General features: G+C 38.2%; 3 protein-coding genes across 4 annotated transcripts; all 3 read right to left on the minus strand.

The window, feature by feature from the left end:
- Positions 1-1,434: 1,434 nt before the first annotated feature.
- Positions 1,435-26,327, minus strand: LOC105419220 (uncharacterized). The gene is made up of 10 exons (XM_029841078.1): positions 26,204-26,327; positions 26,000-26,126; positions 6,552-7,111; positions 5,918-6,043; positions 5,801-5,844; positions 5,572-5,676; positions 3,066-3,162; positions 2,266-2,964; positions 1,717-1,839; positions 1,435-1,632 (listed from the first exon to the last, which is right to left on the minus strand). Exons 1-10 carry the CDS (start codon positions 26,250-26,252, stop codon positions 1,538-1,540), a joined length of 2,025 nt encoding a protein of 674 aa, XP_029696938.1. The 5' UTR covers positions 26,253-26,327; the 3' UTR covers positions 1,435-1,537.
- Positions 13,561-15,953, minus strand: LOC101066759 (uncharacterized). 2 transcript variants are annotated; one of them, XM_029841024.1, is made up of 5 exons: positions 15,619-15,947; positions 14,828-15,523; positions 14,586-14,714; positions 14,465-14,502; positions 13,561-14,026 (listed from the first exon to the last, which is right to left on the minus strand). In XM_029841024.1, the coding sequence occupies exons 1-5, from the start codon at positions 15,680-15,682 to the stop codon at positions 13,922-13,924; spliced, it is 1,032 nt and encodes a 343-aa protein (XP_029696884.1). In that variant the 5' UTR covers positions 15,683-15,947; the 3' UTR covers positions 13,561-13,921. The 2 variants fall into 2 exon arrangements, with proteins under 2 accessions (XP_029696884.1, XP_029696885.1); XM_029841025.1 differs by lacking the exon at positions 14,465-14,502 and having other exon boundaries at positions 15,619-15,953.
- On the minus strand, positions 22,250-23,929 carry LOC101079569 (uncharacterized). The gene is made up of 5 exons (XM_003979600.3): positions 23,814-23,929; positions 23,037-23,672; positions 22,853-22,969; positions 22,742-22,785; positions 22,250-22,665 (listed from the first exon to the last, which is right to left on the minus strand). The coding sequence occupies exons 1-5, from the start codon at positions 23,863-23,865 to the stop codon at positions 22,540-22,542; spliced, it is 975 nt and encodes a 324-aa protein (XP_003979649.1). The 5' UTR covers positions 23,866-23,929; the 3' UTR covers positions 22,250-22,539.
- Positions 26,328-26,512: the final 185 nt, after the last annotated feature.

The following is a 26,512-nucleotide window of genomic DNA, read 5'->3' on the forward strand; positions in this document are numbered from 1 at the left end:
CCCCCCATAATGTTAGAAAATCTTATTTTTCTTCTTAAGTTGAAGAAAATATTTCTTTTCAAAACTGGCCAAATTAACTAAGAATCACAGCATTTTAGATCCACGTATCCCTTCTTCCCTTAATGGTGAAGACTTCATGAGCTTCTTCACTGATAAAGTTCTAGCCATGAGAGAAAAAGCTAATCAGGCCATCCCAACAACTGGACCATCACCAGATGCGCTGAATATGGGAACATACAGGATCTCCGATGAGCACTTAAACTTCTTCAGCCTTATATATATTTTTCGGAGGCGTCTTTGCTAATTCAGAAATCCAAGTCCACCACGTGTCTCTTAGATCCCATCCCAACACACCTGTTGAAGGATGTTTTACCATTGATAGGCAGATCTATCCTGGACCAGATCAATTGTTCTTTAGTGACAGGTTATGTAGCCCGGTCCTACAAGGTGGCAGTGATTAAACAGTTTCTTAAAAAGCCATCACTGGATCCTGATGTGCTAGAAAATGTTATGTTATTTTAGCCTATACAATCATGGGTTAGTCAATTTATAAACCTTCATATTAAACAAAACCTATATAATGAAATGAACAGCATGGTTTAAGACATGCTGTGTGACACTTTTTTAAAAAAAATGCTATTGTATACAGACAATTCGATGGATAAATGTGCTTAATACAAACAGAAATAACACTATTGACAAGAACATGTATTGATGTTACTCCAATGCGGATCACATTAACATTACAGCAATGTAATTTTCCTAACACTAGTTGTTGTATTTGAATGCCAATGTCAAGACAGTGAAGCGATGTAGTTTGACTGCTGTGTGTTAAGACACAGCAAAGACTTCCTGTTTGAAACCACCAAGACAGAAGAGGAAAAGCCAAGGCCACCATGCAAGTATGTACAAGTATTGGCGTCATAGCTGCAGAACCATAAACAAACAGATTCTGACTGTTAAAAAAACCACATTTGGACATTTTAGAAAATAAAAGACTGCAACTATATTTGAAGCTTATTTTAGAAGAAGATTGACTGCAGGATAAAATATATAAGTACAGGATTAGTTTAAAACTTAATTTTTCTATTGACTTCCTTCTTGTCAGAATTAGAGCATGTGAAAAAGGAACTCTTCTTTCTGTTGAGGATTTCCTTGAGCTCCTTTTTATCCTTGTGTGTCCCTGGACACTTAAGCTCCTCCACCATGATTCGTTGGTAGTTGGAGGACAAGACAATCAAGGGTGTGTTGGTTATTTCCTCCTTTATTGTACCAAGGATCCTGAACATCCTGAACACTGTAGAATGTACACAATAAATCAAATATCTATAAATCAACCACAGAAGAGCCTTTTTCTATTTTGGGAGTTTTCTGAAACTACAAGATATCTAAAATTGTTGAAAATGGTCATTTTTCTATTCTACTGCTTTACACTGAAGTAAACACATTCAGTCCAGGTATGTTCTCTGTTCATCTTCTTCTTCCACAAAACAGAACCATCTGCATCTGGACGATCCTGTAAATGACAACAATGAACTTAGTGCCTTTCGAATATTTCATGAACAACTTTATTCTGACTAATAAAAAATACCTTTGGTTTGGACAGAGGTGACAATCTTTTCTGAAACAATTCTGAAACATAAAATGAATGCTAAAACTGTGAAAAAAATCATGTTAGACGACATGATTGAAAACAGGAAGTGCAATTGATTATACCTTCACAATTGCAGCTGTGATTGTTCATCATGCACACCGAGAAGGCCAGATACACTACCAGAAATATGCTGAATGATGATGCACCACACAGGAAGTAAAACAAGACCAGAGAGTCTTTGTGATCTGTAGATGCACACGGCAGCAGACAGAGGTCAAAGTTTCGGTGAGGGAAGAAGAGGTAGCTTGAACAAGTATTCGTTAAGTCAGGTCGTCTCAAGTGACACGATTCATAGTTCCAATCCAAAGTTACCAATTAGTGGAATTGGAAAGTGGAGCTTTTACTATCAATTTAAGTTGACCTAATCATTGTTTATCATGTTCAGATTTGAAATCCAAGTTAAATTCCCTGTCTAGTTTCAATGTTTTCAGGACAACATTTCTGAATTTGATTGAATTTGTTTTTATTTGTTAAATTGTACTTTTTTTTTTGCATTGTGTCAAGTCTGCCTTAACAATGGACAAGCAATAGTAGTAAAGTAATCATTTTAAACTCCTGAATCTTGAGTCCAAGTCATAACATTGGAATCATAAAGTTAGAATAAAACTCACCCTCAAATTCCACCTTGGTTACAGCTCCAAACACAATGCTTTGACAGGATGCGACACCACAATAGTAGGTCCCAGTCTGAGACTCATTCATGTTCTTAAGGGATAGGTTGAAGAAACAGCTGTTGGTTTTCCTGTCACACTTGTTATTCCTTCTGACTGCACTGGTGAAAATAGCTCCTGGTAGAGATTCTCCAGAGTTTCTGAACCAGTAAACAGCATGTTCTTCATCGCAGGTTGGAGTATGAACTGTGCAGTTCAGCATCATGGAATCTTCTGATTGAATCGTGCCAGACGCCAACTGATGCACTGAAGTTGGAACATTAAAACCTGACCCCCTTACACTGACAGTTGTGCCGTCGTGAAACTGATATTCAAAAAAGTTGCTTGCTAAGCAGTAATAGGTAGCGGAGTCAGCAACACGTAAATCTGAAATTGTCAAGTGATGCTGGAGATTTTCAGTAACCAGTTGGAAACGTGTGCTGTTTCTAAATTCATCTGTAAAGGAAGCTTTTTGACCAAATAAATAGAAGTTAGACATTAGCTTTGGTTTCTGGCCTATCACTTGCTTATACCAGTAAAGGGTTGTTGTAAAACTGTCTTCATAGAAACATTTTAAAGTAACATTGTCACCAACGTCCGCTGATAGAAAATCAGCATCTTGACGAATGGGGATGGACAACTTCGTATTGTCCCCATGGACTGGAGAGAAAAAGTAAATCACATATGTTTCAGCCTATTTTGAGACAACAAAGAACAAAAACAATACTTTCATTTAGAAAAGCCCTAAAATCAGCACTTACCAATGTTTCCCAAGAACACACACATCAGACAGCATAATCTCTGAAACGATGTCATTGTGTCTAAAGTGCAAAGGCGGTGTAGAGACATGTTGGTCCCCTTTTAGCTCTTAACCAATAAAACTGCATGTGATTGGTTGGCCCGTTTGACCTATTAAGGAAAGAAGACTACACAATTGCTTCCGTCTTGAATGTGTGTACCTCTGAGATATTGCATCATACACCCAAAGGTTCGTCACCTTTGTAGACACACATTTATCAGTGTTTTGCTTTGTTTGATAAGACACTCAAATTTTTACTTAAAAAATAGTCACTTCTGTTGTATGGATATGTGTATAAATGGTGAAAAAAAATTCTCTGTTCATACTGTATATGCACAATTAAATGCAGTTGTGCAGAAAAGTTTGAAGAATATACACATTGTTTTTGTAGCAATGCAAAGCATTTTTAAATTCAAATGCATGGATATTGTATTTTCTCTCATGACATCCTAATATCATTTAACGACTTCTCATCTGTACTGAAGTCTGTGGAAAGAAAGCTCAAGCCGCTTTATCGACGAGTCCAATCTTTGATACCTTTGACGAAGCGTTACCTGCAGCCATCTGGCTTCTGTGAGATTTAGAGTTCCAATATTAACAGTTTTAGGCTTCTGGTGCAGGCAGTAAAATCAACATCATGCTAGCTATGGATATTGTGTCTAGCAATTCTAGAATAAATTGTGTTACAGGAGGATAAAATTACAAATGCCTGGGTAACATGTGGAATTCTTAACAAAACAAATGCCCCTCACCCCCTCCACCATGCGTAATACTCACACACATGAAAACACAAACAGACATCTTAAATATACATCAATACTTAAGATAGCTTAAGAGCTGACCTGAGCATGAGTGATTCTGACAGTACCAGTAGCCTGGACACGTTTGCCACAGAAAGTTAATTTATCACAACCATGGTGGTACCAGTTTGAGTTGTTTACCCAACAGGTGGTGCTGAGGAGAGTGAAGTCCCAGTTTTTATAGGAGGGGTGAGGTGAACAAAAGCTGTTTTCTTGAAGAAAGCTACTTCACATCCAACATTGGCCGCCATCTCAGCCAGAAACATAATTTGATTCTCATAGGTTTGAGCCATAATGGGCATAAACTCTCATTTTTAATACAAAATGTGTCAAATCGACACAATGATTCTCGTTTAACTTTTGACATTTTAGTCAATCTAACAATATTATCCCATGCCCAAATATATGTGTTTTTTGGCAGAAAAAGTATTTTTGTGGAGCAGATCATCTTTTTGTGCTGAGTCCACAGGTTGAAATGACCATAATTCAAAATTTGAAGTACCAATAGGTCAAAGGCCAGCCAAGGTTTAATGTGACTTAGACAGGAAATGAAGTGGCAAACATTAATGGCACCACATGCAAAACTGAGGTATAGTTAAGGGTGTCCTCATCATAGTGGGGAATATCTAAGTAAATATATGTTGTTTATGTAGAACAGGAGGAAACTGCCTATCACAGTCAATTTCTGGCTAAATGAAAGATACTGTCAAATGCTTGTAACCACAGTGAGATGACCTGGCAGATAACAATCTAAATTAGATAAGTGAAAAATAGACATAGCACAAGTCACATGTTTCAGCTTTTCACCACACAGTATCGGCATGACACTGACTCACCACGCTACAGTACAGCGTATTTTCCATTACAACAGAGTACCTCTTTGATGTGGGCGGGCTCTTAATAATGAGGCTTGAGACTCTGTTAAAATGAAAAACACAACTCTTAATTCCTTTGCGATAAGTGTTCGTCTTGTACTGATGGCTACTTTATTGTCAAAGTAACAACAGAAAAGATGTAACAGTGGAAGGTAAAACCCAGACACAGTATGACTCTATCTATCTATCTATCTATCTATCTATCTATCTATCTATCTATCTATCTATCTATCTATCTATCTATCTATCTATCTATACTGGTATATATATATTTTATTTATTTATTTTTTAAATAAAAAAACAAAATAAAAATTATCTTCTTCACCCCCCTGGGTGGTGCCTTCTCCAGACTTGGGTCCTCTACCAGAGGCCTGGGAGTCTTAGGGTTCTGCGCAGGATCTTAGCTGTTCCTAGGACTGCGCTCTTCTGGACAGAGATCTCTGATGTGCTTCCTGGTATCTGCTGGAGCCATCTACTCAGGTTGGGTGTTACTGCCCCTAGTGTTCCAATCTCTACTGGGACCACTGTTGCCTTCACAACCTACATTCTCTCTCTCTCCTCTTTCAGCCCTTGGTATTTTTCCAGCTTCTTGTGTTCCTTCTTTCCCACAGGATCTTGGCCTGCTTGTTCTCCAGCTCCCCAAATGAAAGTGTACAAATGGTAAAATTTACAAGGAAATGCACACTAATTATTAAAACACAGCACAAAAAAGCTCCAACATTGGTTTAAAATGGTATTATTACTGTTCCTGTGATGAGCTGTAATGACAAAGGGACAACATCTACGACCTCACAGTAGAATACACACATTCATTCTGTCTGTTCTTCTGCTTCCTCGATCTGTTGGACTGGTTGGCTCTCAAAGCGGCATAATGGAGGTTGTCTTCCTTTTGGTTGCCCTGGTAATAAAATGAAACGGCAATTGCCCACAACATAATTGGTGCAGGCAAATAAAGAGGATTAAAAACATATGTACACACATTTAAATAAATTTAAAAAAAAATAAATCAAAATGATGTTCACCGCTGGGTTTGCTGTGGGTGAGTCTGGGATCCCTGACTGTGAGTCTTTGAAACACAGAATGCAACATTCATTTATTTATTATTTTTAAGAACATTCAAAATATATTACATCAGTTACCCAGAGAGTGTTGGCTGTTTCTCTTTTTCGTCATATAAAGTGAAATGGTTAATAAAATAACCACGATGATGGTAAATATCCAGGTCGCACTGAGGAAATACACCAAAACAAGATAGTTTCCTTTATCTGTAACGACAGGCATCAGAAATTGTGATATCTGCGATACCTTTTTAGATAATTATTTAGGTCTTTACACATATTTGTCTTCTCACTTTATATCACGGCAGTTATGATGTCATTATTTTCTTATTCAGCGAAATTACAGGCATCACCATTCACACATTATTTTATAAAATAACAGTATACAAAGAGAATCTAAACTGACATAAAAAAAAAATGAGTTAAAGTGATACTTTGACCACAAATGTTTTTAATGTGCTGCTGTGGTGTACATGTAAAATTCAAACAGCATAAATTTTATGACTGTATGAACTTAGAACTTAAGGTTCATGTTGCTATAAATTGCTCTATGTGTTTAAACATAGAGCAATTAAGAAATTAAGATACATTTTGGATTTTTCTTTTAACACTGAGGTAATGTTGGCTTTAGCATTTTTACAGGCGTATGGAAACAATCTGCACATAAAATAGCACTTTAACAGCTTTTGAATGAAATTATTTCAAACTCACTCACCCTCGAACACCAGCTTGGTTCCATTTCCAAACAGAATGTGTCCACATGCTGCAACAGCACAATAGTAGGTCCCAGTCTGAGAAGTGTTCAGGTTCTTCATGGAGAAGTTGGAGAAACAGGTGTTGGTTTTCCTCTCACACTGCTTATTCCTGCCTGTATGGCTGTACATGAGTCCCAGTTGAGATTGTCCAGAGTTTCTGAACCAGTAAACAGTGTGATCCCCATCACAAGTCCACCCAGTATGTACTGTACAATTCAGCGTCACAGAACCTCCTGCTTGGATAGACTGTGATGCTGACTGATCTATGGTCAACCCTGAACCCTCTACAATGACTTTATAACCTTCTGTAAAGTCAAAAACGTTTACATACTGATTTACACAGTAATAGGTGGCTGAGTCTGATAACTCCAAATCTGATATTGTCAGATTAGCTCCTTCGTTACCAGCATGTATTTGGAAACGTGGATTGGTTTTGGAGTCATTAACAAATTTCCAATCTTCGCTTGATATCCTGTATGTACAGATCAGTCTCGGCTTCTCTCCCAGAGTTTGTTTAAACCAATAGATCATGGGAGAAACATTATCTTTTTGAAGACACGGCAAAGTCAGGTTCTGTCCAGGTTTGACCAAGATAAAATTGGTCTTCCAATTCAAAGATTCCATTGAAGCTGTCTGAGCTAAAATCAAACAGAAAAGAAGACTGTTTGATGTTTCAATTTTACATAGATGCTATAAACAGACAAACAAAACACATAAAAATGCTCACCAAATTTCTCCAAACACATCAGCCAGAAGATCAACTTTGCAGATGTCATCTTGTCATCAAATATTGGGCTGAGTGAAGAGAAGGCTGGTTCTTTGTACACTGATAAATGCAGAGCTTGTGTTTGATTGGACAGCGTAACATGACGTAAGGGTGTGACATACAGGAAACACAATCACATGTAATAAAGGTGAAAGATCTTGAGATATAGGAAAAGGCCCTAATGAGAAAATGACATTTGACATATTAAGAATATTTTTAAACAAACATATAACCTTTGCATTTCTTTAGCTAAGGGAAGGTGTATGATGTGTTTGACAAGAAAAGAAGAGCAATTTGGTTTTGTTTTCAACATTTACAATCCACCAATATCAAAACAAAAACGCAAACAATTCAACTCACTAACCAACATCAAAGCAAATGTCAGAAGAAATGTAGAGAATGAGCCAGGAGAGTGCATGATATGCCTTTTGAAAGGAAAGTAGAGAAAAAGAGTATTTTGGAATGGAATCTTCATGGACTATGATGTTTGCATGTGACAGAACAGGGAACAAATCTAGTTCTGGTGTTGGAATTTTTCTCATTGACTGTGATTTAAATGTTCAGCTAAATTTTCTCTTAAAATCAAGAATGTCTCAAAGCGTTTTCCAGAAACCCAGATCCTGAGCCCTTAAAAGGCAAAAATTGCAAGGAAAACCTCACTTGAAATAGGAATAAACCTCCAAAAGGACAAGGCTCCTGTAGGAGGACCATTCTTTTGATGGTCAGCAGAGTAAATGAGATGGAAATTACAAACTAGGGCAGGAGGGAGGACAGAAAGAGAAGAATAGTCAAACACGTCATCAAATTTTATTTTACAACTACTTTTCAAAAAACAAACAAACTGGGATCCATCCAGGGTGCTCCCAGCCTCTCTTACTGTAGTAGAGTCAGGAAACATAAGGTTATCTGAAGCATCACTGATTGACATAAGTGTAAACACTTTTATTCACATTTCTCTGTCCTTTTCTGTCCAATGTGTTAACTCCTGCTTCTTTGAAGCATTTTCAATTGATATAGAGTATTGATGCTGTCAAAATAGTTTTGGTTAAGTATTGTGCCAGAAAATAGATCAGGCTGACTGCAGGAATACCAGTCAGGATACCAAATATACAATCTGACAATCGGTCCGTTGTGGTGAAGAGAGAGCTGAGCCGAAAGGCGAAGCTCTCGATTTACCGGTCGATCTTCGTTCCTACCCTCACCTATGGTCATGAGCTTTGGGTCATGACCGAAAGAACAAGATCACGGGTACAAGCGGCTGAAATGAGCTTCCTCCGTAGGGTGGCTGGGCTCTCCCTTAGAGATAGGGTGAGAAGCTCTGCCATCCGGGAGGAGCTCGGAGTAGAGTCGCTGCTCCTCCGCGTTGAGAGGAGCCAGATGGGGTGGCTTGGGCATCTAGTCAGGATGCCCCCTGGACGCCTCCCTGGTGAGGTGTTCAGGGCATGTCCCTCCGGTAGGAGACCCCCGGGGAGACCCAGGACACGTTGGAGAGACTATGTCTCTCGACTGGCCTGGGAACGCCTGGGGATCCCTCCGGATGAGCTAGAGGAGGTAGCTGGGGAGAGGGAAGTCTGGGCTTCTCTCCTTAGGCTGCTGCCCCCGCGACCCGACCCGGATAAGCGGTAGAGAAAGGATGGATGGATGGATGGACAATCTGATGAGCAAAAGTGAATTTAACATCACCACAAAATCCCCATTTACAGCCCCTACACCTCACTCACAATTTACCGATGATAAAACCATTGCCTTAAAAAAAACCATCAGCAATCAAATTTAAGAAATGCACCTCATCCACCACCCATCTAACAAGGAATCCCTCAAAGACTCAGTGGTTGAGCACCTCTATTTCTTGAAGTACATCTTCCCCCTTGCGAACATCATTCCTTGTTTCTGTCTTTGTTTCACTGCTATGCTGATGATATCCAACGCTACATTTATACCAGGAGTCTGTTTTCTTAAATCCTCATTAAACTTTAGCATCTTCAGAAACCTCTCATAACCTACACTCATGCCGGAGGCCACATTACCCCTGCCCTCCAGAACATACACTAGCTCTCCATTCAACATTGCACACCTCCAAACAGAATTCGTCCACATGCTGCAACAGCACAATAGTAGGCCCCAGCCTTGTAAATATTCAGGTTCTTCATGGAAAAATTGTAGAAAGAGGTGTTTTGTAATCCCCCCCCCCAGACACTGTTCTTCTTTGCCTCCATGGGTGTAAATGAGCTCGAGTTCAGAGTCTCCTGACTTCTTGAACCAGTAAACAGTGTTTTCCTCACCACAGGTCCCAGTATGTACTCTGCAGTTCAGAGTCACAGAACCGTTTGCAATTTTAAACTGCTAGTTACCCTCTATAATATTAACTGAAAACAGCAGTTCTTGAATTCCTTGCTGAAGACTGCATTGACATTAAAATATGGAAATGAGTTTTGGCTTCCCCGACATTAACAAACAAACCACTCACTGGATGCACAAATGAGGATGTTTCATCTGTCAAGAATAAATGAAACCAATAAAGTTACCTAGAACAGTTCATGTGTAGATGTTTAGAATTAAGTTATTAAAATGTTCACAAGATGATCAAACTTACCATAAAGGACGAATAAAAACAAATTTAGTGATTCCATTGTGACGAACCTCTCTAGATGAATGCTGACGTCCTCCATATATTCACTACTCATGATTCAAAAAGTGAAGTTGATTGTCTAGGAAGAAGTGACACTCACTCTCCTAGTTTGGAAACATTGAAGACTTGTTAGGTGGATCACACCTTCTCTAATGTTGTCAAGGCCATCTGATGAAAGTTAGCTTATGTGAAAAAGCAGCTGCTTGAGTACAGCAGGAAGTAATGTTAAACTCATTGTTTATTTTCAGGGCACCACTGATGTCTATATAAAATCCTCCACCACAGTTCTATGAAATCTTAACATGTTTTAGCAGAAAGACTAAGAGGACTTTGTAAAGTGTTGAACTAGCCACCTGATACAACAGAAAACATGTAGTACATGTACTAAAAGCATTTAAATAAAGTTGTGTTTTCTTACCTTTAGATGGAGGTGTACAAAACAAACATAAGGAGTCATGGCATCTTTTGTCTAGCTTCCTGTTTCACTGGTAGCTACCAGCTCAACTTATAATAAAGCAGAGGACAGAGTTAACAGATGAGGACACAAATGCAGTCAGTCAGTCCCACTGCTGTTGTTCCTTCTCATGGCATTTTATAGTAGTTTGTGTTTAGGTTTTATGTGTACTTTAAAATAATAAATAATTAAAATAAATATTTGATTAATGGTTGTCACTATATCCTAAAGCATGTGTGATATCGCCAATAATGCGGTGACACTGATGTGTACACATGCTCAGAATACTCTAATGTAGATAATGTTAGAATTATTTCTCTTTTTTAATTGTTTTCTTGTTTCTTGAAAACCAAGGTCAAGAGAACTAAGTCATATATTTTGACTGGTGTGCAAGTAGACAATGTAAAGACTTTCTGTTTGAAACCACCAAGACAGAAAGGAAAATGTCAGGCCCACTGCTCTTGTGGTGTTGTTTCTACAGCACAGTGTTCTTTTGGGGGAGTGCAAGCTAGCACCTAGGGTGTCTGCTTACGTTCTCAAACCAACAGATTTCACCAGGCTTTCTTGAGCATATGCAATTCTCCAAGGTGTAGTGAGAAATCATATAGACTGTTGATGGAAACCAGAAGATAATTCACCTCTAAAGCATGAAGCTTTATAAGTTCTGAACAACTTGGTGGGAGCTGACATATTTATGCTGCTCCTCGAGCAAAGGCCTTAAGTTTTTTTACTTGATTGTGGATTGATAATTTGTTTGTCTCTTAACCTCTGGAGGGTTGTGTACATCAAGTGGGTCATTCTGGTCACATCCCCCACATGCCTTACTTCGGGGACTCGCGACTGTAATGTCAAGATGATCTTACACCAAACGGAAGTGAAACGCTGCTTATACAAATGAGTTTGAGGAGACACAGGTGGAAGATGTTTGGGCGGGCAGTCCAATCACACAAGTGGGAAGTTTGACAGGAAGAAGAAAATGACACCAGACTTCAAAATAAAACGATGTGGGGAGACAAGGATGAAAACTTGTAAAGAACAAGCTTTCTTAGCACTAAGTGGTCATGACAGCTCCTACTGCAGCAAAGATCTAAAGGGCTGTCACTGGGTAGTTGATTTGGGAATAGTGGGAGTATTTGCTCCCATGATGAATGTGTTTTCAGCTGTTTGGGGAGACTACTAAAAACCTTGGTCCTCCCCCTCTGTTTAATGATGGTGTCCTAGCCGGGCTCAGATGGCTTCTCCTACACCACATTCAAACTATCTAGCTTCTGTGTTTGATTTAATGAGTTTGACTTTGTAAAAACAGAAAGCCAACATGAAACCACTCTCTTGATGCACATATTTGGATGAACTAGTTGAGTCCTGCTATGTTGTAGTTGCTACTGGCCCACGTTGATCGTGTTCCTCTTCTGTTGTGAAATTAACATAACTGATCACAACTGAACCTTACTTGAGCGCACACCGCTACAATGGAACATATTATGTTGCTACTTCTTTGTGGTCAGCTTTGAACAAAAACGCTGCAGAGACATCCTGTTGACAGCCACACGGTGTGGTGGAGTAAGGGGGGTGACCTTGAAAAAGTACACACTGAAGCTCAATATAAAAGTCCACAGTCACAAACAAGTTGAAGCAGCTTTTATGTACTATCGTCCTTTCTTGCGGAACAAACTTCCTCAGCATCTGAGGACTACTCAAACATTCAATGCTTTTAAGTCAGGCCTTAAATAATAATTTACTTCTCTTATTTTCATTATTTTAATAGAATTTTCTTAAATTATATTTCATGCTAATTTATTTGCCTTGTTATAATGTATTTCTTTTTTGTAAATGTTATGCCTTGAAAAGCACTATGAATTGCCTTTGTGTCTGAATAGTGTTATATGAATAAACTTGCCCTGCCTAAAGTGAGACTGATCGTTGATCGGTAACCACACAGGGGCCAAAAAAGTGGCCCTGTTGTTCTGGATTTGAGTCATGCAATATGTACACCTACAAGAAACAGCTCAAAAGATAAAGTAAGAAGGTATGTTTTCTGAATGGGACAAGAATGGCCTTTTTTATTATGTAAAATTGAAATCATGGCCATTTTGTCCCATTGAAAGCATTTAGTAGGACATCCAATCTTGAATTAAGATTTAGGACTAGGTGAATTATCACCCATCTTTTATCACATACACTATATCCACCAGCTATAGATCTTGAGACTAGCAATGCTGCTGACAATAGGCCTAATCTTGTCTCACACAAATTTGACTCGTTAAACCTTTGGACTGTGGATTTGACATTTAAAGAATCTTTTTTTAAAAATCTTTATGTGTGTTTAATTTCTCAAGTCAAGACTTCGGCAGGCCTTCCTTCCTGTATTCAACTCTGTAATGACTTCTGTTTCTACTTATTAGTGTTTCCTCATGTACAATAATTATCGTATTTTGTACGATCATTTGGATCTTTTTACATTCATGGATCCCCACAAGCCCAAAAATCGAATTTACTAATTATGTGAAGGTGTTGTAATTGCCTTTTTTTGTGAACCATGAAGGGAAGTTTCCGTGATTACCAGCACCAGCCCCACATATAGATTGTGCATGGTGACAGATCTGGAAGTCATAGAGCCAGCAAAAAAACCAAACCCCAGAGCACATCACAAAGAGGGCCACAGATCATCTAGTAGATTTCATCAAGAACGTGTGTTCTGTGCTGATTTGGAATCATCATATGTTGCAACTTCCATAGGAATGCACATTAAGAGTGACTGCAACTTTGTTAGGTTCAAACTGTTCATATAACAATGCTGTAACTACTTATTATCACTCCTGACCAGAACCCTGACCTACTTTAGCTGATGTTCTATTACCTCGGGATAGCAGGGGACAACCTGAACATCCTGTGACACTCCATCCCCCATTTTCTTATATGTTCCTTTTGTATATATCATGCTTTGTTTTATCATGTGATGCTTATGCTTTATCATATGACGCTTACACGTACGCTTATTGTAATCTTACATGTTTGTGTGCTAGTGTAAGAATAAACCTCACCAGGGCCCACACTTATAGCTTACACTGCAGACGTGTGGTTGCCTTCGCAGCAAGTAAACTGAAGCTTTCGTCTCATTCCTCTGATGGCAACAGCACGGGAAGAAAACTGATCACTTTCTCCCCAACAAACTTATGTCGGACATCCTTACAAGAAAAGTCTTCTGCGTTCTAAATGTTGAATCCATCCCTCAAGATGTGTTCTAATTGAGTTTTCTTTTAATCTAAAGTATTAAATGACTTGTTGTTGTTGTTTTTCCTTTAAAAATGTCTTTATTGTACAACCTCTCTGGGAGCAACAAATAAAACATATTCCTAATCTCAAGATAAATTGTTAAGAACTTTACATGCAACAATGCCTGACAAAACATGTAGCCCGCATTTGATTATTTGTCCAATCCGATGAATCGTTGTGACAAAGTGTAAAGAGTTCGTTTGAAGCATCACTGAATGAAAGAGTAAACACAATTACTGGTCTCTGTTATCCTTCTTGATTTGTTAAGATTCTGGTGGCTTATATTGGCATAATGGAGATTTTTCTCTTGAACCTGGTAATGAAAGAGGAAAAAACAATCACTCTCTACTTTAGACCACAAAAACTGTTGAAACCAAATTTTAAACCGATGTACATTCATGATACTGTTAATATCACATCAGTATCCTTTGCAAATACATTACATAAAGTGCAAATGCTCATTGATTTCCAGCATGACGCTATATGTTGAATTACTATGTCCCTGACACAACTCCGATTAAAGAAAGATGGAGAGAAAATGACTGAATGGATGCATGTCTACTTCGGTAATCACAGATTAGTCATCTTTCAAGCTTTCATAAAAAACTCAAAAATATTTCAGTGAACATCGCTGCAATATCTGCAATGAACGTTGTATTACTGAGTTAATTTCTTACAATTACAATTTGCAAGAATGATTTGATAGATTTTTAAGACACATTCGTATTTAAATTATCATAATAAAACTCACGCTTCCAGTCATATCACAGGATGGATCTGTTGGCGTACCTGTTTAAAGACGTGAAAAAGATTCTAACAACAAAAGTTTTAAATTAGAATGTTGTATAATTGACTGAAAGACAAGGGTTTACCTGTATTCTGGGAACTGATCCTCTTGTGCAGCTTAAACAGTGATAAAGCCAATAAAACACACAGTATGGTGGTGAATACCAAAGCACCAGTCAAGAAATATACAGGTTTGTCAGAAGAAGAGGCTCTGTCTGCAAATAAGCAAGAAAAATTAAACATTTTTGAGGATGGTTTCAAGTAAAAATTGTGCTTTGCTCACTAACAAGTCGACTTTTAAAATTACTTTAACTTTTGTTCCACTTACTCTGTCCATACTGTCCAATGTCCAGCTTGGTTCCATTTCCAAACAGAATTCGTCCACATGTTGCAACAGCACAATAGTAGGTCCCAGCCTTGGAAGTATTCAAGTTTCTCATGGGCAAATCGTAGAAACAGGTGTTTTTTCTCTCACACTGTTCTTTCTTGCCTCCATGGGTGTAAATCAGCTCTGGTTCAGACTCTCCTGACTTCTTGAACCAGTAAACTGTGTGTTCCTCTTCACAGGTCCCAGTATGTACTCTGCAGTTCAGAGTCACAAAACCTCCAGACTGAACAGACTTTGATGGTGACTGATGGACCTCTACTGGTACGGTCAAATGTAAAATCGGAATATGGATAATATAGATCTTTTCAAATTTAAATTCATGCATACTGCTACTGCCACAGTAATATACTGCTGAGTCTAACAGGCTCAAACTTGCAATTGTCAGGTGGTAGTTTTTCTCTGTAATGTTACCTGAAAAGCGACCGTTCTTGAACTCTTCGCTAAAGCCTACATTGACATCATCTTCATAAAATGTAGAGATGAGCTTTGGTTTGTCTCCTTGAGTTTGCTTGTACCAGAAGAACGCTGTTACAGGCTCGTCCTTACGGGAACACTGCAGTGTCACATTTTCCCCGATATTAGCAAATACAAAACTATTCACTGGATGCACAAACGAGGATGTTTCATCTGTCAGGACTGAAGGAAAAAATAAACCACAAAATTACCAAAAACTAGTCAAGTGCAAATGTTTAGAATGAAGTTATTAAAATATTCAATATGATCAAACTTACCAAAAGTCCATAAAAATAAACAGAGATATGAAGCCAACTTCAGCGATTCAATTGTGATGAGCATGTCTAGGTTAATGCTGAGATCCTCTACCTATGGACTACTCTCATCGATAAGTATGTTTGGCAGACTGCCCTGGTTTGAAAACAGCGAACACATGTCCACTGGATCACACCTCCTCCAATGTTTACAAGTCCATCTGATGAAAGTCAGCATGAAAAACAACTGAGTATAATTCAGTACACCAGGAAGTAAAGTAATGTTAAACTCATTGTTTATTTTCAGGGGACCACTGCTATCTGTATGAAATCCTCCACCACAGTTCTGTGAAACGTTCACAAGTTTTTAGCAGAAAGACTAACAGGATTAATTTGTAAAGTTTTTAAGTAGCCACCTGTTACAACAGAAAATGTGTCACACAAAAGCATTTTAATAAAAGGACTTGATTATATTTTCTTACCTTTAGATGGAGGTGTTCAAAACAAACCTAAAGAAACTTAGCATCTTTGTCTTGCTTCCTTTTTCAGTGGCAGATACCAACTCAACAAAGGTACGAGGAACTTCAAAGAAATGAAGTAGCTCACACAGGGGATGCCAACAGATGAGGACAAAATCACAATCCGTTCTCCTTCTCATGGCTTTGATGGCAATTTTATTTAAGTTTACTTAAATGTTGTCATGTCAATATTGTGTAAAGTGATATTGTGCCAATAACGCAATGAGATAACACTGCTGCGTACACTTGCTCAGAGTATGCTAATATAGAGAACATTCACATCACCACAATGTCATATTTATAACATTCTTTTTTGTTTTTTAAACTGTCATTGCTCTTGAAGACAAGACAGTAAAATCAGACACTTTGACTCCTGTACAATAAGACATTGAGAAAACATCATGTTTGAAATCACCAAGACGGAGGAGTAAATGTCAAGCCCAAGTATGACCATCACAGCACGGTGGACAGGAATAAAAATAGCAAACAGGTATAACACTCACTGCGGTTGTGGTCTTGTTTCTACAACACAGTGTTCTTCTGGGGAGGTGCAAGTTAGCAGCTAGAGTGTCTGCTTAAGTTCTCACGCCTAGTGTGTTTATTCTAAGGCACCAGACCGTATGCCAAACTGTTTTAACAGATAGGCTTTCTTGATTATGTGTAATTCTCCAAGGTGTAGCATCAGTGGACGAAAACTGGAAGACATAGGACCCCTCATGTATGAGACTTTTTCAGGTTTGACTAATGCTGGGAGTTGAGACTATGTATGCTGCTACTGGAGCCAAGGCCTGAAGTGCAGACACTGGGTTGTTGATTCATGAATTGTTTGTCTTGATGGAGTCAATGGAGAGCTAATAAAATGCACAGAAAGCTCTTGATGTTAGTGTCCTTTGGTAAGTCATTATGTTTCCCTGCCCCAGGAGATTGGAGTGGTTTCTAATTTCATGCAATATTTCATGGTCGCGTAGAGAATTGTGTCAACCATTGAAAAAGTTTCTTCAGTTCTGACAAACTTAATGATAGTAGAAGCTATTCACGCTCCTATCAGGCTCAATATGCAAAAGCTCGGACACAACGGAAGAGAATCAGATTTGAGTTCAATCAAAGTCTGTTTATTTGGTCCAAATCCATTAATCAGGCACAGATACAAAGTCACAGAGTCGGCTGTCAAAACAGAATTCCAGTCAAACACTTTCTGGGTAAGAGTTAGAAGAAATTGTTTGGAAGGTTGCATGTAACAACAAGATGATTTGACACAGAAAGGCAGTGAAACACAGCTTATCTACATGAGTTGGAGGAAGCCAATGGGACACAGGTGGAAGACATTAAGGTGGGCAGTCCAATCACAGATGGGATACGTGACAGGAAGAAAAAAAAATCACACCAGATTTCAAAATAAAACAGGATATGTGGAAAACGAGAACACTAACCTGTAAAGGACAAATGCTGAACACCATAAATACTGCATAAGACAAAGAGAATCTTTTTTAATCAATTGAAGTAGAAAGTGCTAAGGTTATTAATATTCTGGGTCTTCTGTGGCAAATTTGAGAAAGAGGGGTTGACTTCTCTCTTACGCCAATAAATCTTGCCCCCATTGGTTTAATAACTGGTAAATTAGATCGTCTGAATATTCACAACAGTTAATTTTTTATGAAGAGTCTTAGGGTCCAGATGGAAAACCTCCTGACATGAAGCCTTTTCAATCATAATATATACCCCTTGCATGTTACTATGTTGTATTTGCTACTGGCCCATGTTGATTGTGTTCGTCTTTTCTTGTGAAATGAACTTGACTGATCACCACAGAATCTTTCTTGAGCAAGCGGTGCTACAATGGAACATATTTTGTTGTTACTTCTTTGTGGTCAGCTTTGAACATAAACTCTGCAGAGACTTCCTGTTTTGCAGCCCCACGGACAAAAAGAGCGGAGTGACCTTGAAAAAGTGCACACTGAACCTTAAGCTAAACGTCCTCATGAAGAGGTTTAGTCATGGTTCCTACAGTCACACACAAACAAGGTGAAGATGCTTTTATTTACTATAGTCCTCACTTGTGGAACAAACTTCCTGAGCCTCACACATAGACTGCATACCCACAGAAAGTAGTCGAGCCAACAAAAAAAAGTCAAAGCATAAGTGCGGCAGACATGAAAAAAATCACATGGTGACAGATGAGAGGAAAAGATTACGGCGCGGGTTAAAAATACACAAGCAAAGGCGATATCAGTAGTGAGGAGAATGAAAAGAGATGGTGATGAGGAACGAGGGCTGTTGTGAAAGTAAGCAGCATCACCACAAGCAGACATGCCCTAAAGAGCGGCAAAGCCAACCATTTCTGCTAGTTGGCTGAAGCCTGTTGCAGGCAGTGACAGTAAAGCCTTCTGTTGGTGTTGTAACACAGAGCTAGAGGTCGAAATTAAAGTTTTCAAAAACCACGGCAAAAAAGAATGGCAACACAAATACAAATAATATTACCTGCAGAGACCGTGGTAGCAGTATTTTAAAAACACTGCTAGGAGAACTGTGAACTCCAAGATTTTTATTGTGTTGGACCACATAAATCATTGAGGCCCCCCAGATACGAAAGCGGTCACAGATTGAAGTTGTCAAACAATTGTCCGCCTAGTGTGAAACCCTTGGTATTTGACACTGACTAGTCGATTGACACCAGACTGAATGCTTAGAGAATATTTACCAAGCTCTGAATGATGAGGCCCTCTGTATAACTGCTTCCTGTCATGGTCTGCACAAGTGTGGTTATTACAACACTGAGGTGCAAGACACATGAGACTTACAGGGAACTACTATTGACCTTCATGCGACCTTCAGGGCTAACACAGCCCTGAATCTGATCTTACCACGCAACACAAAGTGATGCAGCAAGTCCAGCAGTCAAACTTCAGATCATCCATCCTAACAGATTTCTTGATGTGCTGACAAACATTTCTTCCAGGTTGCCTTTGGAGAAATGAAGACACGTTTTGACTTTGATGATGCCCTCTTGACCTACATTGCATGCCTATCTTCTAGCAGTTCCACTGATGCCAGAGCACAAGCAGAATATCCCTCTCCGTTTCCAGAGAGTATTGTCATGTCTGATTGACTTGACAGATGCTAAGGCATTGATGACCAGTGGAGGAGGTTGCCTCTTGAGATCCTGGATGAAGTCACTAAGACAATGACTGTGGATGAATTCTGGCATCATCTCTGCACTTTAGAGGACTTTGGTGGGAAAAAGGTGTCTAGGGAACTGGGAGAGTTTATCCTTGCTGTACTAGTGTTACCTCATTCAAAAACATCCCGTGAATGTGTTTTTCCCAAGTTAAATCTAATCAAAACAAAGCTGTAAAACTGACTCATCGCTAGATGGGCTCGTGTGTGAGGGTGGCTGGTGGACTTGTGGATTTTAAGCCAACGACCACGATGCTTGTCCCGGATGTTACACTCACGTTGTCAATTTGTGTCATATTTCCGAGTTGCCTTGAACATAGCATCATTCAGCATGTCACGCCCCCTCACAGCCAACAGTGGGTTTATTATTTTAGTTTTGATGGGTGTAGGATAATTTCCCTCAAAGTCAATTCTGTTGAGCATTTGGTATGATAAGTCTACCTTTCCAGCAGGCAATACTGCCCGTAATAGAAACTTCAATTCTGAGATTTGCACCATAGTATGTAAACATCTGTTCTGATGAGTCTAACATGCAAGCTATTCATGGATTCTCTTTATTGACACTGAGTTGTCTGTATTATACAGACCCATTTGCACATCTTCAGAAAAAAACCACAAAAGTTTTCAAAGCTGTTGCTGTACACTATGCCAACTACCTACCTGGGTATGTTGTTCCACTCTCTTATACTCTTTAATTTCTACTAGTGCCACATACCATGCAAGGGTTCATCCTCCTTCAATGCTTGCAAAGTCCTTTCCAAAGGTGGAAGGGACTATCTTTTCTTTCCAGAACAGTGGCCTCAAACTCAATTTTCCTGGGGGCCGCTGGAGGCAGAGTCTGGGAGAGGCTGGGCCGCATCAGGGTTTCCACAAGAAAAGCTCTGATAAAAACATTCCAATGTTTTCAAATATCTTTATTTTTTTTAACACAAACTAAGATGAAAAATAAATAAACAACTTAAGAATTAATGAGTGATTTATTTTCTTAATCAATAATAATAATAATAATAATAGAAAAAATAAAAATTGTCTGTGCTCATCAACCACCTTTCTCTTCACTGCAGGCTTTGAAAAAGACATGTTTGGGGCTGTGTAATCTATATAATTCCACTTGGTGCCACTGAAGTTTCTGTTTCAGTGTTTAGCCAACACACCCCCACACACACACCATGGGTGTAGGTTTATATAGGGATGGTGGTAGGGATATATCACAATCGGTGTTTGGGGAATACAAAATAGTCCCTAGCAATATTTACCATTTTATTTTAATATAGTGAAAATATAAATATTTCAATATACTACACATGTGGTAGCATTAATAAAAACAATTTTAAATTACTTCACGTTTTGTTTATGAGAGGTTCGACTCTGAGATGTATTCAGAGCTATGATAACCCGCCATTGTGTCGTTATTTCATATCTCCTCTCTAAATGCAAAGCCAATCTTGATATTGGGGGGTGATGATGAAATCAACCCCACACTGACCTGGCGTCCTGGCTCCCCCTTGCCCTAGTAAATTTGTACCGTGGGTGAGTCACACCGCTGTGCCTCGTCAAGTGAGTGTCTCACAATATAAAATTTAGAGATGTCCAATATTATCAGCCTGCCGATATTATATGCCAATATTGGCATTAAAATGAAATCTTGGAAAATTTCGATGTCGGTTTTTGCTCTTATAATGGCACAACATGCACATTCTATAGATGAAACGCTGCACCTACCTCTCTTCTCACTCAAAATATGAGAGATGTGATTTAGATTTAGAAATATTTATGTTTGTTTGGCACAGTTCTGTTAATGATGGATATAGGTAGGGGGGAAAAGCAGGAATAAAACTAACAAATAAACTGAATCATAATACTTTATTCCTCAACTGACTATTGTTGTGTTTGACATCCTGACAGAAACCACAAAGACACGCATACTAAATCATATATCATCAGAATGGTTTATAATTATGTCGGGATTTGTTTTTTGGGGTTGCTCTTTTGTTTTGGAGCTTGGTTTGAACCAATAGCAACATTAAAATTAACATCATATTCACAAATAGAGCTAGTATTATGTCTTTTCCTCTTATCCTGTGATTTTTCGTTTTTTGAGGGGGTACTGTGGGAACTGTGATGGTGCAGACTTTTACTCTGCTTTTGTATCATAGTTCTTACATCACACTGCACCAAATTCACAAAATAGTGAATGTGACACCACAGGAACCTTGACTGCTAATCAGGAACCTCACTTTAATTTTTCAGTTTTGACAACTCACCTTTGCACAGCTCAAACATGAGCAAGATGTCTAAAACAACAAAGTTTACTGTATTAGCTGATTTTGCATTGTAATAAGTAAATGACAAAACTGTATATGGCTCTCATCCTGTTCTTGGCACCTCGACACAAACCTTTACAGCTATTTACAAATGTATTCTTGTATATGTTCTTTACAATATTTTAAGAACTCTTGAATGTAGCATCAGATATTAATGGTCTGAATTTTTTAGCTATGCTTTAAGTAATGTTTAGAAGATAAATAAGCCCAAGACCATACTGTGGCATTTGAAAATACAAAGCCCCATATATACACACACATACATATATATATACACACACACACATACATATATACATACATATACTGTATATATATATATATATATGCTTATAATATATGCTGTATATATGCTTATAACGTTCTAATCTTATTTGTATTTATTTATTCTGTTTCTATACTTTGTATAGGTTGCTAATACAATTCAATTTCCCTGCGGGGATGAATAAAGTACATCTTAATATGAGGCGGCCACATGTTGGTCTTCTAGTGTTCTAGTTAGACTCAAAGTTTCCACTGAAAAGTTTGCAGCACTTTGTAACGTCGATTGTTAAAAAGCTGAGAGGTGTCTGTTGACCACTGAAACCTTTGCGGCAAATCTAAAAATCAAGTTAAGAAACAAAAGAAAAGAAAAAATAATCTTCTTATATGCTTTATTCAAATAAAGTATATTTAAACAGTAACTTTGTTTGAGCTACTATAGATTTTTATTGATAGTTTTTGCATTTTGCAGTTCATTGATAAACTGCAAACCTAAAACCTGATTACCCAAAAAAAGAAATTGAGCAACATATGGATTTCCTTATTTGCTATAAAACTCCACAATGCATAAGCAACTGATACAAACAAAAACAAAATAAAATGAAACAAAATAATAAACTCTTAAACACAACAATGTACATAATCATTCACCCAAAGCTGAAACATGTTTAGCGATGATGCTTTACTCTTCCGTACACACATTCTTCGTTAATGGCTCCCATCTGTCTCTTTGGTCTGTCGGTCATACTCGTCCGTAAGGCAGCATAGTGGAGAACATCTTCATTTGTGTGGCCCTTGAAACAGAAAATAGGAAATACCTATATGATGCACAGCAATCAGGATGTTTTTATTAATATAGATAACAAGTACCTCTTCATTTGTGGTAGGATCATCTGAATATCTCAAGGTACTTCCTGAAACAAAACAAACCGACATTATGTCATTGTGTTTTACTTAATTTAAGTTCACAAAAACTTTTACCTCCACTGCGGCCGCTTTGGCTCTTGTAGATATTGCACAGTAAGACAGCCATGAAACTGGCCAGAATGGTGGTGAACGCCAACGCTCCACTCAGAATATACAGATTAAGATAACCATCTGCAGATTCAGAGAGATTAGATGATGCATTGTCTTATATTTAATTTCTTAGATGAAACCGACTCACCCTCCGCTCCGGGTGGCTTTTGGGGTAGCTTTAGAAAGTGTCCACATGTTACAACAGCACAATCAACAGCCAGGTTGTTTGCTGGCAAACTGTAGAAACAAGTGTTGTTTTTCCATGTGTAAAGAGCTCCTGGATCAGATTTTTCAGATGTTCTCAGCTGGTATGCACCGTGTTCTTGGTCAATGGCTCTGCCATGTGCAGTGCAGTTGAACCTAACAGCACCTTCTGACTGATTCAAGTGATATTCTGGTCTCTGGATAAAGACTGGGATGTTCAAACCTGAACCCTTTATGATGATTGTAATTCCATCTTTGAATTCAAGTTTTTCTGAAAAGCTACTAGCGCAGTAGTACGTTCCTGTATCAGAGTGCTGTAAATTGGCAATCATCAAGTGATTTTGGTTTTTCTTTACATCCAGTGCAAAACGTGAATTGTTAACAAATTCATCATAAAACTTTGCACTTTCTTTAAAGGTATAGAAGCTTGACACAAGCCTTGGAAAGTCTCCCATTATTTCTTTATACCAATAGTACTTTGCTACAAAATCAGATCTGATGAAACATTCCAAAGTTACACTGTCACCAATAGCTGCTGTAAAGTTTTTGTCTTTATCAACCATCAGAACAGTCCTCTCACCTGAAAAAACAGAACAAACAAAGCTATGAATTATTTTGAGGGTTGTTTGTTTCTTTCCATATTAAAAATAGAAATGAGAGTGTTCCAGTGCTAAGAGTCGCGAATATTAGATAGATAATACAAGAATAATAAATCACTCACCCATCTTCCCAGCAATCACAAATACCAGATAGAAAAAAAACGTAAATACCATTGTGTTGCTGTGCTGAATGAAACTAATTTTGTCCTTTCCTCCACTCAAGCCTAAGTTTACTGAATGGCTGTGATTGGCCGACCTGGTGTCTTTGTATGCCTTATTAAGGAAACAAGAGTATGAGCTTCTCTGAGACCTCATGACATCATGTTGATCTTTTTTTTCCCCCAGCTCTCATGGAAAAGTTCCTGAAAATGTTATAAGTGCTCTCTGAAACCAGAAATAGAAAATGTGATCTTACGGTGACCCTTAGAACTCAATTGGTAAATTTATTTTAATACTTTGAGAAAACATAATGCATCTATATTTTTCAGGAATCAGACCTTAGCCAATAAGTGCACAGGTCAACACAACTACAACTACACTCAATGCTACAGATGTAAGTGTGTAGGATGTTTGTTTTTAATTTGTTTTTGTACTGTTGTATTTGGGGTTGTTTTTGTTTGTTTAACATCAGAAAGAAAGAAAATGAGAAGCTGGAGAAATACCAAGGGCCCAGGTGGGCAAGGACGAGATCGATCATTCATTCATTCACTATTTTTTTTTAAAGATTTCTCTTTTGTCTATGATATTCTTTGGGAACTGTGCTTTGTCTAGCTCTTCACCAAGTACCAAGGAACCTGAACATCCCGATCAGTGCAGTGTAGAATCGAATAGCCACATAAACAATAAATCAGACATCAATAAATCAATCAGGGGTGGACTTTTTTTTTTTATTCTGTGAGTTTTTTCTTAACTACAGCAAGATAAGTAAAACTGTTCAAAATGGTCATCTTTCTTTTCTACTGCTTTACACTGAAGTAAACACATTCAGTCCAGGTATGTTCTCTGTTCATCTTCTTCCACAAAACAGAACCATCTGCATCTGGACAATCCTGTCAATGACAACAATAAAATCCGTGTCTTACTAATATTCAAAAAATCTAATTAATTCTGAATAGTACTGTAAAAATTACCTTCGGTCTGGACAGAGGCAAAAGTCTTTCGTCAGATTCTGAAAAAAATAAAACTGAAGCTTAAAAATTGTAAAATCACACCATAAATGAACACATTAAGTGTAATTGATTATACCTTCACAATGCCCATTGTTCATCATACACACCGAGAAAGCCAGACAAACTACCAAAATGGTGCTGAATGATGATGCACCACACAGGAGGAAAACCAAGACCTGAAGGTCTTTATAATCTGTAGATGCACACAGCAGCAGACAGGCTTAAAATTACACACAATTAAGGTAATTAAATTCAAGTTCAATTTAAGATAACATAACATAATACATTCTCAATAGCTGCTTGCACGTGATAGCACACAACGATAGCACAAATTAAACTGTCAAAGGAAGCTTAAATGTCTTAATTTAAATAAACAAAAAAATCACAGTCTCTCAGAAGCAATATTTTCTGTTCAAACGCAGCAGAACATCTTATTTCTATGAGGCCTTCATATCATTTCATCAGAATTGCTCCACATCCATAGTGCGTTTGCAAACCTGTTTCAAGTCTGAGACCAGGTCTATGTCACAGTCAAGTGTGATTTAAAGTTCTTTTTTTATTTTTATTTTTTTTACTCACTGTTAATGTCCGGCTTGGTTCCATCTCCAAACAGAATGTGTCCACATGCTGCAACAGCACAATAGTAGGTCCCAGTCTGAGAAGTGTTCAGGTTCTTCATGGGGAAGCTGTAGAGACAGGTGTTGGTTTTCCTCTCACACTGCTTATTCCTGCCTGTATGGCTGTACATGAGTCCCAGTTGAGATTGTCCAGAGTTTCTGAACCAGTAAACAGTGTGATCCCGATCACAAGTCCACCCAGTATGTACTGTACAATTCAGCGTCACAGAACCTCCTGCTTGGATAGACTGTGATGCTGACTGATCTATGGTCAACCCTGAACCCTCTACAATGACTTTATAACCTTCTCGAAAGTCAAATACATATAAATACTGATTTACACAGTAATAGGTGGCTGAGTCTGATAACTCCAAATCTGATATTGTCAGATTAGCTCCTTTGTTACCAGGATGTATTTGGAAACGTGGATTGGTTTTGAAGTCATTAAAAAATGCCCAACGTTGAGCTAATATGTAGTAGCTGCATATCAGCTTTGGCTTCTGCCCTGGAACTTGATTAAACCAATAAATCCTGGTAGAAACATCATCCTTGTCATGGCACGGCAAAGTCAGGTTCTGTCCAGGTTTGACCAAAATAAAATTGGTCTTCCGATTCAAAGATGGAGAAAATTCCATTGTAGCTGGCTGAGCTGAAATGCAACAGTAAATCGCAAAGAAGGCAGGTTACCTCATGAATTTTAGAAATTTAAATCTTAAACATCCTCACCAAGATTCGCCAAACACATCAGACAGAAGAAAAACTTTGCAGATGTCATCTTGCTCAAAGAGTTGGTCTGATTGAAGAGAAAACTTGGTCTTTGTACACTGAATAAATGCTGCGCATGTATCTGATTGGCAGCCTGAAATAACTTGAGGGAGTGACATACAGGAAACACGATCACATGTCAATAAAGGTGAAAGATTTGCTTGAAATGTGGTAAAGAAAATGATGAAGAGTGTAGTTTGAAATCAGGTATTTCAGTGGTTCAAAATGGTCAATTGTGGTAAACAGTTAAAAATAAAGTTTTAATTCACG

Source organism: Takifugu rubripes, chromosome 8, assembly GCF_901000725.2.
Source record: "Takifugu rubripes chromosome 8, fTakRub1.2, whole genome shotgun sequence".
Classification (NCBI taxonomy): Eukaryota; Metazoa; Chordata; class Actinopteri; order Tetraodontiformes; family Tetraodontidae; genus Takifugu; species Takifugu rubripes.